General features: G+C 35.4%; 1 protein-coding gene across 4 annotated transcripts in view; it reads left to right on the top strand.

The window, feature by feature from the left end:
* The window catches only part of ARHGEF6 (Rac/Cdc42 guanine nucleotide exchange factor 6), a 107,903-nt gene that overhangs the window by 33,745 nt on the left and 58,388 nt on the right, over positions 1 to 15,770 (top strand). For all 4 annotated transcript variants that reach the window (XM_016127494.2, XM_016127493.2, XM_016127495.2 and 1 more), the window contains one exon: positions 4,490 to 4,560. In XM_016127494.2, the coding sequence (XP_015982980.1) occupies positions 4,490 to 4,560 (71 nt within the window). The remainder of the gene's footprint in view (positions 1 to 4,489; positions 4,561 to 15,770) is intronic.

Below are 15,770 nucleotides of genomic sequence, written 5' to 3'. Positions count from 1 at the left end.
TTCATTGAAAAGGAATCTTTACATCAGGATTTGGAGAGTTTCGTATGGGTGTATTTGTGTCACACTATTATTGTTACTGTTATATTATTTCAAATAACCCTTGAACAACCCCTGGGGACGAAACTTGTCTCCTCTGAACTTCCACATCTTTATTCCTTCTCTGTGTGTCACTGAATTTGGGTTTCTGAGAGAAATGCACATTATAGGAGTAAGCAGTGGGAGGGTTGGAGGTGGGAGACAAAGAGGAACCAGAAGTAAGAAACTGTCATTGAGGCATAGTACTGGTGTTTTTCTCTTTGTAGCCAGCCCTTGAATTTTTCCATGGGGCTAGTCATTGGCAAGGACTACATTTTTTTAGACTTTCCAAGCTTGTCCTTCCAAATTTGTCCTCCTTTTACTTTTTGTGTTTTGATCACCCATCCTAGGCCAAGCCTGCAAGGAGAGCTAGAATTTCCAGCACAATGCTGAATAAGAGTGGTGAGATGGGTACTAAACTTATCAGAGTGATAACTTCATAAGTGATATAAATTTCTAATCACTATGTTGTAATTGAAAAATAAATTAAAAAATGAGTGATCAGAGCAGGCATCCTTGCCTTGTTCCTGATCTTAGGGGAAAGCATTCAGCATTCTGTCTTTCACCATTATGTAAGATACTAACTCTAGATTTACTTTTAAAATTTAGTTTTATTATTAGTTTCAAGTATACAGTACCTTGGTTAGACATTTATATAGTTTATGAAACTATTCGCCTGATTACTCTATCTTCCCTCTGGCTCTACATGTAGGTTTTGATAGATGCTCTTTATTGAGTGGAAGAAGTTTCTCTTTATTTCTATTTTTTTCTGGAGGTTTTTTTTTAAATGGGTATTTAGTTTTGCCTAGTGGTTTTTCTGCATTGATTGATATTATCATGGGATTTTTTTTTAATTTAAACTATTATTGTGGGTTACATTAATTGAATTTTTTTCATCACCGGGATGAGTTTCATGGTATATAATTCTTTTAAAATATTGCTAAATTCTATTTGCTATTACTTTGTTAAGGTTTTTATTGCATTTACATTCATGAAAGTTATTGGTCTCCAGTTTTCTCTTTTTGTGCTGTGTTTATCTTGTTTCAGTGTCTGTGTAAGAATGACTTTAAAGAGTTGGAAAGTGGTCCCTCTTCTTTTATTTTCTACAAGAGATGGTGAAGAATTGATATTGCTTTTTCCTTAAACATTTGACAGAATTCTCCAGAGAAATCATAAGGACCTGGAGATTTCTCAGAGTTTTAAATTTATAAGTTTAATTTCCTTAATAGTTATAAGACTATTCAAATGGTCTATTTCATATTGGCCGAGTTGTGATCGTTTTTGTTCTCTGAGTAATTGGTTTATTTCACATCTCATTATCAAATTTATGTGTGTAGAGTTTTTCACAGTATTCTTTTATTATCTTTTTGATATCTCTAGGGTCTGTAGTGATATACCTTCTTTCACTCTTGATATTGGCAATTTGTGTCTTCTCACTTTCTTCTGTCAGTCTTGCTAGAAGTTTGACAGTTTTTTTAAAATTAGTTTCAGGTATACAGCACAATGGTTAGGCATTTATATATTTATGAAGTCACACCTCCAATAAATCTAGTATCCATCTGGCACTATTCATAGCCATTACAATATTATCGACTATATTCCCTATGGTGTACTCTGCATCCCCTTGTCTGTTTTGTAACTACCAATTTGTATTTCTTAAGCCCTTCCCCTTTTTCACCTATCACCCCAACCCCCTCCCATCTGACAATCACCAGTTTGTCCTCTGTATCTATGAGTCTGTTTTTGTTTTGTTTGTTAATTTATTTTGTTCCTTAGATTCCACATATAAGTAAAATCAAAGCACCAGCTCCTTCTACATCACGTTCAGGCACACAGTAATCTCAATGGTAGCTACTTCTCTCTTTTTAATTCATGTTTCTCACTTCTACATAGTCAACACTTTGTTTCAATTACAGTGACCCATTCCTACGGCTTTTCCTTTCCTCTTCTATATGTTGGCAGGTTCTCCATTACTGTTCACCCTTCCTTTTGGCCTTGCTTTTGAAAGGCGGCCACATCTTGCTGGTATCCCTAGAAAGTTTTATTTTTATCAATACTGGTTTATGTCATAATTCCACAAAACAACTTAGTTCTAAGTAGAGCCATTATAGCTACATTGTGGAAAACTTGCCTAATAAAAAACTAAAAGAATTTGGTAATGGTCAATTTTGAATATGTCTAAGAGTTCGAAACTGTGGTGTACTTGAAAGAACACCAGGTTTGGCAATATAATACTTAGGTTCAAGTCCTGGCTCTACCACTTATGATTTCAAGTAATAGGCTGAGTGGTTCTATATTGCTCAGGTTTACCCAGTAAAGCCTTGTGAAGCCATCAGGTGGATCTAGGCAGATCTTAAAATAGCATAAAGCATCCCCAAACTTACTATACACCACTTGTCATTACTACGAAGTGATAGAATTGGCCCCCATTGCCGCCTTTTTGCTTTGTTTCTGCTATACCTAGCCTGGCACAGTTGGACAATTCACTGTCACAGAACAGTCCTGCCTTGAGCATTGCCATTTTTACAATTGTGCTTCTGGAATTTTCCCTGACTAGAAAATGCTCTATTGTCTTCTCTGCTTGTTTGAATTTTAGCCACCTACCAGGGCCAGGTCAGGTACTCCCTATACAGCAAGGTCTTCTCTGACCATCCCAGATTCTTCATCTCTCTGAACTCCAGTAGGAACTACTACCTATACCATTGATTGAGACTTTCAGTATCATATTGGTTAAAGTACAGGCTCTTGTCAAGACACACCTGGGCTTTAGTGTTGGCCCTGCCATTTCCCAGACTCATACTATTAGGCAGCTGACATCACCTTCCTGACCTCCTCTGCAAAATGACCTCCTGATAGCATTTTTGTAAAGATTAAATAAAATGCTTTAAAAGCTATTAAGTGCCAAATAAACATAAGGGATATTTTAAATATAATAATTAGAAATCAAATTAAATGGGAAATTATTCATGAAATAACCCTGTAATAGATTTATAAAACTGTAGGTAAAGTAAGAAAGAGCCGTGTATGTGTGTGTGTGTGTGTGTGTGTGTGTGTGTGTGTTTACAAACACGTATATAAAGAGAATGGGAAGACACACTTTAAAATGTTATTCAGGATGATGGTTGGCTCTGGGTGATGGGCTAATTGTTGATTTTTATTTATTTTCTCTATTTTGCATTTTTTAGGGTGAACAATGTGATAGATTTAAAAACTAGAAAATAACTAGTGATTACTAGAGGGTAGGGGGGAGGTGGGAGGAGGGAGATAGATGGACTAAAAAGGGTCAAATATGTGGTGACAGAAAGAAATCTAACTATGGGAGGGGAACACACAATGCAATATATATATATATGCCTACTGTTAAATTGTACACCTGAAACTTATTGGATTTTGTTAACCAATGTCATAAATAAATAAATAAAATTTTAAAAAATAATAATAAAAATGAGAAAATATTATTTAAAAAATCAAAGCCTGATGATACATTATTATTTGGTTATTATTCACTGTATTTCAGAAAGATTTTAAAGCAGTACACAATATAGGAAGAAAAAAATGGAATAAAGAACAAAATGAATTAAAGGAGAAAATTAGGGTAGGAAAGATAATATGTAGTGACATTGTTAAACATTAATGATCAGTGTCTTGTATTTTTATTAACTAGTTTTCTTTTTTAAAGAAAGAATGTACTAGAATGTCTTCGTCATGAGTTTAATAGGTAAAATTAATTTTGTAGAAGAAAAGCAACTTTTTATAGCATAGTATATTAACATTAAAGTGACACCTAAAAAGAAAATTTTATGCTAGTTTTCATTGTATTAATTATTTTTATTTATTTATTTTTTATTTTTGGCATGGTAGACAGCCCTAAGAAAGGATGGTTGCTATTATTTATATTATACTTGTATAGTAAGTTGCAAGTTACAAATATGTATATATTTGTAGCAACTAGATATGGGTGTGAAGGGATTTGGGTTGGTCTGTGGTGATTTTTAAATCCACGTTTCTTTTGCAAAAAACAGTGTGTGTGCATGCGTGTGTGTGTGTGTGTGTGTGTGTGTGTGTGTGTATTTGGTTAGCTTTGGCTTTGCTTATCTGTTTTGAATAAGTTGAATTGAGAGGCAGATGGGAGTAAAGAAACAAGCCCAGACTGGGTGTGAAGTTCTTACCCCAGCCTTGCCATTAAGTAGTTAAGACTGTAACTCCTTGGTTTATTCTCTCCCTCAGAAATTGAGGGGCCTGGACAAGGAGCTTTAACTTTGACCATGTATAGTTTGGAAAAATTGTTTAGGAATGCACATTTCTGTTGATCCTTCCACTTGACAATATTTATAGTATGTTAGTTGACCTATGTTAAAAAATGTTCATTTTAGACTTATATGATATTAACATAATTTAAATGTCTTTTTCACAGAGAGACCTCTTTCCCCCAAGGCTGTCAAAGGATTTGAAACCACTCCACTTACCAAGAATTATTATTCTGTGGTGAGTGATTTCTGGACTCTCTGTATGGAAACTTTTTACTTGTTGAACCACTGATGTGTTGGAAGGCTGGATAAAGTTCATTGCAAGGGTCTAGTGTCAGCTGCATTACAGTAGAGCTCTTCTACTTGTAGGCTTCTTATAGATGTCTGGAAGTTTTACACTCACTGCACTGAAAAATTCAAGGGTAACACAAATAATTAGATCAAGGCCTATTGAACTGCAGTGAAAGAGAAATTGGTGAATATGTAGACATTATGGGGGAAATTCAGCAGTTAGATATAGCCTTACCAGATGTTTAGATGTTGAATTCCCAAGTTCCTCTAATGTAATAAGTTTTCAGTGATTGCATACTGTGATTTTATTTTAGAATCAGTCAATTTATTATATATCTTCTGAAATATTATCAACTTTGTTCTAGAGGAGAGCCCAAAGGAAAGGCTGCCCTTTGGCGCAGAGGGAAAAATTAAATGGCTCTGGCTTGAACACAGATATGTCAAAATATATTAGCTATAAATAGGGCATGTATAATACTCAAAATAAGTTCCTATTTGAAAAAGAAAGCATATCCTTTTCCCTAATATGCTCTCTGCTTTCCTACATGTCTCCTTTCTTGATTTGGCCTGTGATAACCAATAAAGGGAGAGGTTGAATGGAAGAGTTAGGATTCTAGCTGTGTCAAGACTTAAATACGCAGAGAAGAGCTAAAAGAAAATTGGGGGAAGGGGAACTATACGAACAGATTCACCCAGGCAAGTATGTACGTGCCCACAATCCATCCCTGCAGGTCATAGAACGGACTCACATTAATCCTAATATTCGACTCGGAATCAGCATCTGTCTGCAGATGCTCCTACATCCAAATAGGAAAATCAAAGCAGTAAAGGCCAGTATTATTTCTTTCTTTCTAACTTTCTTCTACTTTATTGTAACTTGTTGCAAATGCCTAAAGGGTAAGTCTCACAGAAACTATATGCAGTAGGAAACGTGGGAAGAAGTCTGTGGCATATTAAATCACATAAAAATCCCTGTAATCCTTGCTCTTGACATCCACCTTCTGCTTACCTTCAATTTCTCTCTCATTCATTTATCTACCCACTTGCTACTACCCTGAATTTTCTCTACCTTTTTTAAGTGCTTACCTACCCTTTTAAAAAATACTTCATATTTTTAGAGCAGTTTTAGGTTCACAACAAAATCGAGCGAAGGTACAGAGATTTCCCATATGCTCCCTGCCAACATACATGTACAGACTCCCCCACTATCAGCATCTCCTACTAGAGTGATACATTTATTATAATTGAAAACTCTGTATTGACACATCATTATCACCCAAAGTCCATAGTTTACATTAGGGTTCACTCTTGGTGTTGCACATTCTATGGGTTTGGACAAATGTATAATGACATATGTTCATCTTTTAAGATCATAGAGGGTATTTTCACTGTCCAAAAAGTCCTCTGTGCACCATCCCTCTCTGTAAAAATTAAGTTTATTGAGGTAATGTTGAATAAAATGATTACATAATTTCGGGTGTACATTATAATTTGACATCTGTATATTCTATTGTGTGTTTACCACCGGAAGTTCAGTTTCCTTCAGCTACCATATATTTGATACTCTTTACCCATTTTGCCCTCCCCCTATCCTCCCATATTTGACCCCCTTTACCCCATCTACCTCCTCCCTCCTCCCCTATCCCACTAGTAACCACTGGTCTATAGTCCTCTGGTAACCACTAGCCTATAGTCCATGTCTATGAGTCTCTGTTTGTTTGTCCTGTTCATTTGTTGCTTTTAGGTTTATATTCCACATGTAAGTGATATGTGATTTTCAACTTTTTCTGTCTAGCTTATTTCTTTTCTTTTTTAAATATTGTTAATTTATGCCTTTTTCCTTTTTTTCTTTTTTTTAAATTAAGTTTGTTGGGGTAACATTGGTTAATACAATTATATAATTTCCAGGCGTACATTATAATTCAACATCTGTATATTTTATTGTGTGTTTACCACCCAAACTCCAGTTTCCTTCAGCTACCATATATTTGACCCCCTTTACCCAGTCTACCTCCCCCTTCCCCCCTACCCTCTGGTAAACCACTAGTCTATTGTCCATGTCCATGAGTCTCTGTTCGTTTGTCCTGCTCGTTTGTGCTTTTAGGTTTACATCCCATGTATAAGTGATATCATATGATTTTCAACTTTTTCTGTCTGGCTTGTTTCACTTAGCATGATTATCTCGAGTTCCATCCATGTTGTCACAAATGGCTGTATTTCATCTCTTTTTGTATATATGTACCACAGCTTCTTTATCCAATTATCTATATCATAGGACACTTCGGTTGCTTCCATGTCCTGGCCACTGTGAATAATATTGCTATGAACATCAGTGTGCAAATATCTTTTCAGATATGGGTTTTCAAATCTTTAGGGTAAATACCCAGTAGAGGGATTGCTGGATCATATGGAAGATCAATTCTTAGTTTTTTGAGGAACCTCCATACTGTTTTCCAATTTGAAGTACCACCAGCAGTGTATGAGGGTTTCTTTTTCTCTTCATCCTCTCCAACATTTATTATTACTTGTCCTATTGATTATAGCTATTCTAACAGGTGTGAGATAGTATCTCATTGTGGTTTTGATTTGCATTTCCCTAATAGCTAGCAATGTTAAGCATCTTTTCATATATTTATTGGCCATTTGTATGTCCTCTGGGGAGAAGTGTCTGTTTAGATCCTCTCCCCATTTTTTAATTGGATCATTTTTGTTGTTGTCGTTATTCAGTTGTATGAATTCTTTCTATAATTTGGTTATTAGGTGCTTATCGGAGGTGTTGCTTGCAAATAGATTTTCCCATTCAGATGGATCTCTCTTTACCTTGTCGATGACTTCTTTTGCTGAGCAGAAGATTTTAGTTTGATGTAGTCTCATTCATTTATTTTAGCTTTTACTTCCCTTGCCTTTGAGGTCAAATTCATAAAATCCTCTTTAAGTCCAAAGTCCTTGAGCTTAGTTCCTATGTTTTCTTCTATGCATCTTATTGTTTCAGATCTTTTATGTGGGTCCTTAATCCATTTTGATTTATTTTTGGTGTGTGATGATAGACGACAGTCTAGTCTCATTCTTTTGAAGAGGCTTTCCTTTTCTACTGTATGTTTTTGGCTTTTTTTTTGTCAAAAATTATTTGCCCATATAAATATGGGTTTATTTCTGAACTCTCGATTCTGTTCTACTGGTCTGTGTGTCTGTTTTGCTGCCTTTACCATGTCGTTTTGATTACTGTCACTTTGTAGTATAATTTGAAGTCAGGCAGAGTGATGCCTCCAGCCTCGTTCTTTTTTCTCAGGATGGCCTTGACACACAAATCTGATAATTTTTTGTTCTCTTTCTTTAAAAAATGCTGATGGGGTTTTGATGGGAATTGCATTGAATCTGTTTAATGCTTTAGGTAATATGGTCATTTAACTATGTTGATTCTTCTAATCCAAGAACACGAAATATCTTTCCATACATTTGTATCTTCTTAGATTTCTTTTAATAGGGTCTTGTAGTTTTCATTATATAGGTCTTTCATATGTTTATTTAAATTTATTCCTAGGTATTTTATTCTTTTTGCTGCAATTGCAACATGAATTATTTTTTCCACTTCTTTTTCTGACAGTTCATTATTAGAATATAGGAACTTTATGGATTTTTGCATGTTTATTTTATATCCATTTCTAGCAGTGTTCTTATGGAGTCTTAGGGTTTTCTATATAGAGAATCATGTTATCTGCAAATAGTGCCAGTTTGACTTCTTCGTTTCCTATTTGGATGCCTTTTATATCTTTCTCTCATCTAATTGCCCTCACTAATCTCCAGCTCATTCCTTAGATTTGGGAAGTTCTCGTTAACTATTTATCTGAAAATGCTTTCTAGTCTCTGCTCCTTTTCCTCTCCTTTGGTAATGCCCATTATTCTTATGTTTCCTCTCCTGATGGTATCAGCTAGTTCTTGTATTTCTCTTTCATTATTTTTCTTTCTTCGTTTTTTTCTCCTCTTCCTTCTGATTTATTTCTAGATTTCTGTCTTTGATATCACTGATCCTTTCCTCCATTTGATTGACTCTATTTCCCAAACTTGCTATTTCATTTTTCAACTCTTGCAGTGTGTTCTTCATCTCCACAAGTTCTATTTTTTTTAGGGTTTCAATCTCCTTGCTCTGCTCATCTAGGTGTTTTTTCGATTCCTGAATTGTTGATATGACTCGTTTCAGAGCTCACTGAGTTTTTCCAGAAGTACCATCCTGAACTGTCTGTCATTTAAATGGCATATTCCTATGTCCATAAGCTAATTTTCTAGAGACTTTTCTCCTTCTTTCTGAGATTCCATGTCACCTTGGTTGTTCATGGTGTTTAATAGACTATTTCTCCATCTGGGCATTAACGAAAATGTATTCTGCTTTTTTTTCCCCCAGAAAGAAGATTTATTATATTAAAGGTCTCTCTCTCTTTAGCCTACTGCAAAGAAGGTGCTTTTCTTTTGGTTTCCAGTAGGTGGCTTCTAAATTTCTTGGATCCCTGCTTTATATAAAACCTTAAAAATGTCTTTTTATTTTGTGATAGATATTTAATCATGCTAGCTACTCTAAGTTTCAGTCCCTGTCAGTGTTAGTGACACTTTCAGTAGCATCTGCTCAGATTCCCCTGGGGCTACACAGTGTTTGGTCTTGGAGGATATGGGGAGAGGGACCCTCTGGGTTGGGGAGTAGGGGCTGTGGCTCAGCCTCAGTTTTGCAACTGCAGCCAGTAAAAATCAACTGTTGTTTTTCTGCCATCCCATTTCTCCTCCTTCTGTCCTGATGACTATGCTCTGCCGCTGGCCATGTGAAGCTCACCACATTCTCAGGCAGGGCTGTTCAGGGAACTCACCACACCTTCTCCCCTCCCCCTCCTCCTACAGGGTGCTCTGGTGGCTGTGAGAGGCAACTTCTTTATCTCTCCCAGTCCACCACCCAGCACCTGGGGTTCTAACCTGTGGTAGCTCTTATGCACAGAACCCATGCTCAGAGGTGCTGGTGTGCAGTTTGGGTGTTTTTTGTTGACTTTTAGATGTTCAGCTTATTGTTGTTTCAAGGGGAGACATCTGGGGACATCGCTCAGTCTGCCATGTTTCCAGCAGATTCCTCTGCACCATCCCTTTTTCAATCCATGAGCCTAGACCTCCTTACATATCTATCCATTTGTTCCTTCTCCATATCTCGTATTCTTCTTTTTACCTACACATTTCCTGCCTTACTCATCCATATATCTCTTCTATCTGATGGCTGGAAGTAGAGGTGACAGGATTTTTCACAGTCTATCTGTCAATACTGGGGGATAGTGCTGCTTGTTTTGTGAAAGCTGAGGACCTGGAGATATGAAATCAATCACTGAACTTAAATGTAAATGGATGGCTATGCTGGCATATAAATCAAATATGACATAAATCCAGTATATTAATATATTGCCTTTTTGATCTCATAAGATTTAGCAACATTAACTCATTTTTACAGGCATCATAATTATCTTAGAAATCCTATAATATCATGTTTTTGCTTGGATTTAAGGTTTCCTGGGGCCATTATAATCTTCCTTTATCATTGAATATATCTCTATTTTCAGCCTTTGATTACGCCTTATAAAATAATTTCTTCATTCTTATGTGATATTTTCCCTTTGGAAAACAGAGTTATAAAAATGAACTCACTCTAAAGCCTTTCCAGTAAATGTAGGAAATATATTTTATCAGAAAATCTATAGTCTAGATGGAGGTAAAAAAGGCCTCTAACTCTTTTTCTATGGCTTCTCACCATTGTTTAATTTTGAATTTAATCAAAGATTAATTGAGTAAAGGATACTTAGTTGTCCTTGTGAAGACAGAGTCAGGGAGGCAAATGCAATGTCTCGATGCAGTCTATTTTAGTAAGTTTGAATAGATTTCATCTCAATCAGATTGCGCTGCTCTGAAGTTGATTGGCCTGCCAAACTCATTGCTTCTGACTCACCACTGAAGCCTTCTGTTTGGGAGTACATAGCCTTCTCTGTCTGCTTCCGTTTTTATCCTTTTACAGTAGATGCCCTGTGGCCCAAAAAATAAAGAACTAGTCTCAGAAGTTCATCATTTGGTCTTTTGAGACTGAGGAAAGCAATAAAAGTACAAGGGAATTTGGGAAAGAATCCCAAACACCCACCCTGATGAGCATTTCTACTTCCCAAACCACAGTGTTATTTAACACTTTACCATTCAAAACTTTTTTTGCATTATTTAATGAAGGACTCATTAATCACCTTTTTAAATTTAGTTTTGCAAAATCAGTATGCAGCCACCCTCAAAACTGGCAACAATAGGAGTTTAATGTATATTTTCTGTTTAGCTCTCTGGAACTCACTCAAAGGCACAGGAAGTGTCTGCTTGCTTACCTCACCTTTGTCTTCTGTGTGTCCCATGCTAGTGGTTGCAAAAGAGATGGAATTCTTTGAAAGCATGCTGCCTCACCTAGCAAATAAATCCATTGGAACAGGACAGTTTACATTTTTCTTGCAAAATCTTAGTGATCTCTTTTAAAGGAGCCCCAGAAGATAACATTTTAAAAGAAATTGAGATAATAAAGCTGTTTCAATGGGAGAGAGAGGTTGAATTATAGCAACCATGGAATTAAAGCAATGTTGTTTAATCATTTTACAAATCACATTTTATGATGTAAATAATAGCTATGATTTTTCTAATTTAAAAATCCCCTTGAGGCAATGACTGGTTTTTTGTTTTGTTTTGTTTTTCTTTTTTCTCAACAGATGTTATAATTTGCATAGCGTGACAGTTACAAACAGTGTTTTAAAGGAGGGTGAGGATGTGAGATGGCTCCTTACCAGACATAGTCTTTTTAGAAAAAATGTGAACAAAAGGAGGTGCTTAAATGACTTCATTCTCTCCTGAATATAACTGGGAAGGCATGGAGCCATCCTTTTTTTTCTCCCAATACAGTTGCTATAGATAATAAATAATTATTACAATAAATCATATTGATAAAATAATATGAATATATTTTACCTCTTAATGTAACATGCTTCCATTGAATCCTGGTGCAGTTCTCTCCATTTCTAAGAATAAAAAAAAGAGTACTATTGCTGAATGAGAATATAAGTGATTACTTGAGTTACTGCACTAAACAACAGCTCAGCTGGGCAGAGAGCTATAATGATAGAAAAATTTGACTTTGACGGGGTCAGTACACTGGGTAAGGACTTGGAACCAGAGAAAAAACGAAAAAGTTTCTATTAACATATAAGAAATTTGTGCTTTGATGGTTTAAAATAACAGCTTTATTGACATATAATTTACGTACCACGAAACTCACCATTATAAACTGTACAATTCATTGATTTTTCGTAAATTAATAGAGTTGTGTGATCACTATCAGCTTATTTTATAACATTTTTATCACCCCAGTAAGCAACTCTGTACCCATTAGCAGTCACTCCCTCCAAGCCCTTGACTACCACTAATCTACTTTCTTTTTAAAATTTTTTTCAGTTAAAAGATTTTTAAAAAAATTACAGTTGACATGCAACATTATTTTATATTAGTTTCTGGTGTACAGCATAGTTATTAGACATTTAGATAATTTATAAAGTCATCCCCCAATTAGCCCAGTACCCACCTGTCACCCTACATAGTTATTACAATTTTGACTATATTCCCTATGCTGTTCTTCACATTCCCATGACTATTTTGTAACTACCAATTTGTATTTGTTAATCCCCTTACCTTTTTCACCCAGTCCACCAATGCCTTTTCTCATCTGGCAATCACCAGTTTGTTCTCTATATCTATGAGTCTCTTTCTGTTTCATTTGTTCACTTATTTTGTTCTTTAGTTTCACGTATAAGTGAGATCATATGGTATTTGTCTTTCTCTATTTGACTTATTTCATTTCACCTAATACCCTCTAGTCCATCATGTTGTCACAAATGGTAAGATTTAATTCCTTTCTTATAGCCAAGTAACATTGCATTGTATATATGTGCCACTTCTCTATCCAGTTGTCTATTGACGGGCACTTAGGTTGCTTCCATATCCTGCCTACTGTAAACACTGAAAAGAACAGAGGGGTATATATAACTTTTTGAATTAGTGTTTTGGATTTCTTTGGACAAATACCCAGAGGTGCAATTGCTAGGTCAAAAGATAGTTCTAGTTTTAATTTTTTGAGGAAACTCTAAACTGTTTTCTATAGTGGCTGCACCAATTTGCAATCCCAACAATGCACGAGAGTTCCCTCTTCTTCACATCCTCACCAACCCTTGTAGTTTGTTAATTTATTGATGATAGCCATCCTGACAAGTGTGAGATGATATCTCATTGTGTTTTTTAAAATAATTTATTTAAATTAGTTTCAAGTATACAGTACCTTGGTTAGACATCCGTATTGTTCATAAATCAGTCCTCCCAATTGTTCCCTCCCTCCCCTGGCCCTCCACTTAGCCATCATATTAATGCTAACTGCATTCCCTCTGCCATGCTCCCCATCCCTGTGCCCAACTATCAACTACTAATTTGTACTTCTTTAACCCTTCACCCCATTGTGGTTTTAAATTTCATTTCTCCGATGATTAGTGACACATCTTTTAGTTGAGCATCTTTTCATATGTCTATTGGCCATTTTTGTGTTCTCTTTGGAGAAATGTCTATTCAGGTCCTTTGCCCAATTTTTTAATTGGATATTTTTTGGCGTTGAGTTGTATGAGTTCTTTATCAATTTCGGGTATTAACACCTTTTCGGGTATATCATTGGTAAATACTACTCCCATTCAGTAGGATGTCTTTTGGTTTTGTAGATGGTTTCCTTTGCTGCACAAAACCTTTTTAATTTGATGTAGCCCCATTTGTTTATTTTTTCTTTTGTTTCCCTTACCCAATGTTTTATAATTTTCTGAGTACAGTTCTTTTACCTCCTTGGTTAAATTTGTTCCTAGGTATTTCATTTTATTTTTTTTATCTAATTGTAAAGAGAATTATTTACTTAATTTCTCTTTCTGATAGTTTGTTATTGGTATATAAAAATGCAACTGACTGATTTCTGAATGTTAAGTTTGCACCCTTATACTATACTAATTTTTTTTTCAGTTCTAATAGTGTTTTTGGCAATATCTTTGGGGTTTTCTCTATAAAGTATCATGTCATCTGCAAATCATGACAGTTTCACTTCTGTTTTTATAATTTGGATGCTTTTTTTTCTTGTCTAATTGTTGTTGCTAAGACTCCCAATACAATGTTGAATAAAAGTGGTGAAAGTGGACATCTTTGACTAGTTCCAGATCTTAGAGAAAACGCTTTTACCTTTTCTTTGTTAAATATGATGTTAGCTGTGGGTTTATCATATATGGCCTTTATTCTGTTGAGGTGTGTTCCCTCTGCTCCCACTTTGTTGAGAGTTTTCATCACAAATTGTCAAACAATTTTTATGCATCTGTTGATATGAACATATGATTTTTATCTTTCAGTTTGTTTATGTGGTATATCATATTAATTGATTTGTGGCTATTGAACTAACCTCATATCCTAGGAATCAATCCCACTTTATCATGGTGTTTGATCTTTTTAATGTATTGCTGAATTCAGTTTGCTAATATTTTGTTGAAGATTTTTGCATCTATGTTCATCAGGACTAACAGCTTTTTGTAGTGTCTTTGGCTTTGGAATCAGGGTAATGGTGGCCTTGTAAAAATGAGCTTGGGAGGCTTCCTTCCTATTGAATATTTTGGAATAGTTTGAGAAGGACAGGTGTTAATTCTTCTTTGAATGTTTGATAAAATTCACCTGTGAAGCCATCGGGTCCAGGACTTTTATTTGTTGGGAGTTTTTTGATTACTGATTTGATTTTGTTATTAGTAATGGGTTTGTTCAGATTTCCAGGTTCTTCCTGATTAAGTCTTGGAAGATTGTATACTTTTAGGAGTTTATCCATTTCTTCCAGATTGTTCAATTTTTTGGCATATAATTGTTCATAGTATTTTCTCATAATCCTTTGTATTTCAGTGGTGTCAGTTGTCACCTCTTTTTCATTTCTGATTTTATTGATTTGGGTCCTCTCTCTTTTTTTTCTTGTTGAGTCTGGTAAAAGTTTTATTAATTTTGTTTATCTTTCCAAAGAACTAGCTCTTGATTTCATTGATCTTTTGTGATTCTTTTAGACTTTATTTCATTATTTCCTCTCTGATCTTTACCATTTTTTCCCTTCTATTCACTTTGGGCTTTGTTTGCTTTTCTTGTTCTAGTTCCTTTAGATCAGCGGTCCCCAATCTTTTTGGCACCAGGGACCGGTACTCCTATGAGAATCTAATGCCTGATGATCTGAGGTGGAGCTGAGGTGGTGACACTAGCACTGTGGAGCGGCTGAAAATACAGAAGAAGCTTCACTCACTTGCCCGCTGCTTACCTCCTGCTGTGTAGCCCGTATTCCTAACAGGCCACAGACCAGTACTGGTCCACAGCCTGGGGTTTGGGGATCCCTGCTTTAGGTGTTAAGGTTAGATTTTTTAGATTTTTCTTGTTTCTTAAGGTAGGCCTGTATTGGTATAAATTTCTGACTGCTTTCAGTGTGTCCCATAGATTTTGATTCATTGTGTTTTCATTTTCATTTGTCTCAAGATATCTTTTTATTTCTTTCTTGATCTAATTGCTAACTTAAGTATTCATTATTTAGTAGCACGTTGTGTAGTCTCCATGTGTTTGTGTGTTTTCCAGTTTTTTTTTCTTGTAATTGATGTTTAGTTTTATACCACTGTGGTTGGAGTAGACATTTGATTTGATTTCAATCTTGGTAAATGTTTTGAGGCTTGTTTTGTGGCCTAACATGTAGTCTTTCTTAGAAAACGTTTTATGGGCACTTGAGAAGAATGTATATTCTGATGCTTTGTAATAAAACTTTAAAAATATCAAATACATCTTGTCAAGTGTGTTATTTAAGGTCACAGTTTCCTTATTGATTTTCTGTCTGGAAGATCTATCTTTTGATGTCAATGGGGTGTTAAAGTCTTCTAATATGACCATATTGCTGTCAATCTCTCCCTTTATGTTGGTCAATATTTGCTTATATATTTAAGTGCCCCCTTGTTGGGTGCAGAAATGTTTACAAGGGTTGTACCCTCTTGTTGAGTTGATCCATTTATCATAATGAAAAGCCTTTCGTTTGTC

The sequence above is a fragment of the Rousettus aegyptiacus genome, unplaced genomic scaffold (assembly GCF_014176215.1).
Source record: "Rousettus aegyptiacus isolate mRouAeg1 unplaced genomic scaffold, mRouAeg1.p scaffold_m13_p_9, whole genome shotgun sequence".
NCBI lineage: Eukaryota > Metazoa > Chordata > Mammalia > Chiroptera > Pteropodidae > Rousettus > Rousettus aegyptiacus.
This window is presented reverse-complemented; position numbering and strand designations above follow the sequence as displayed.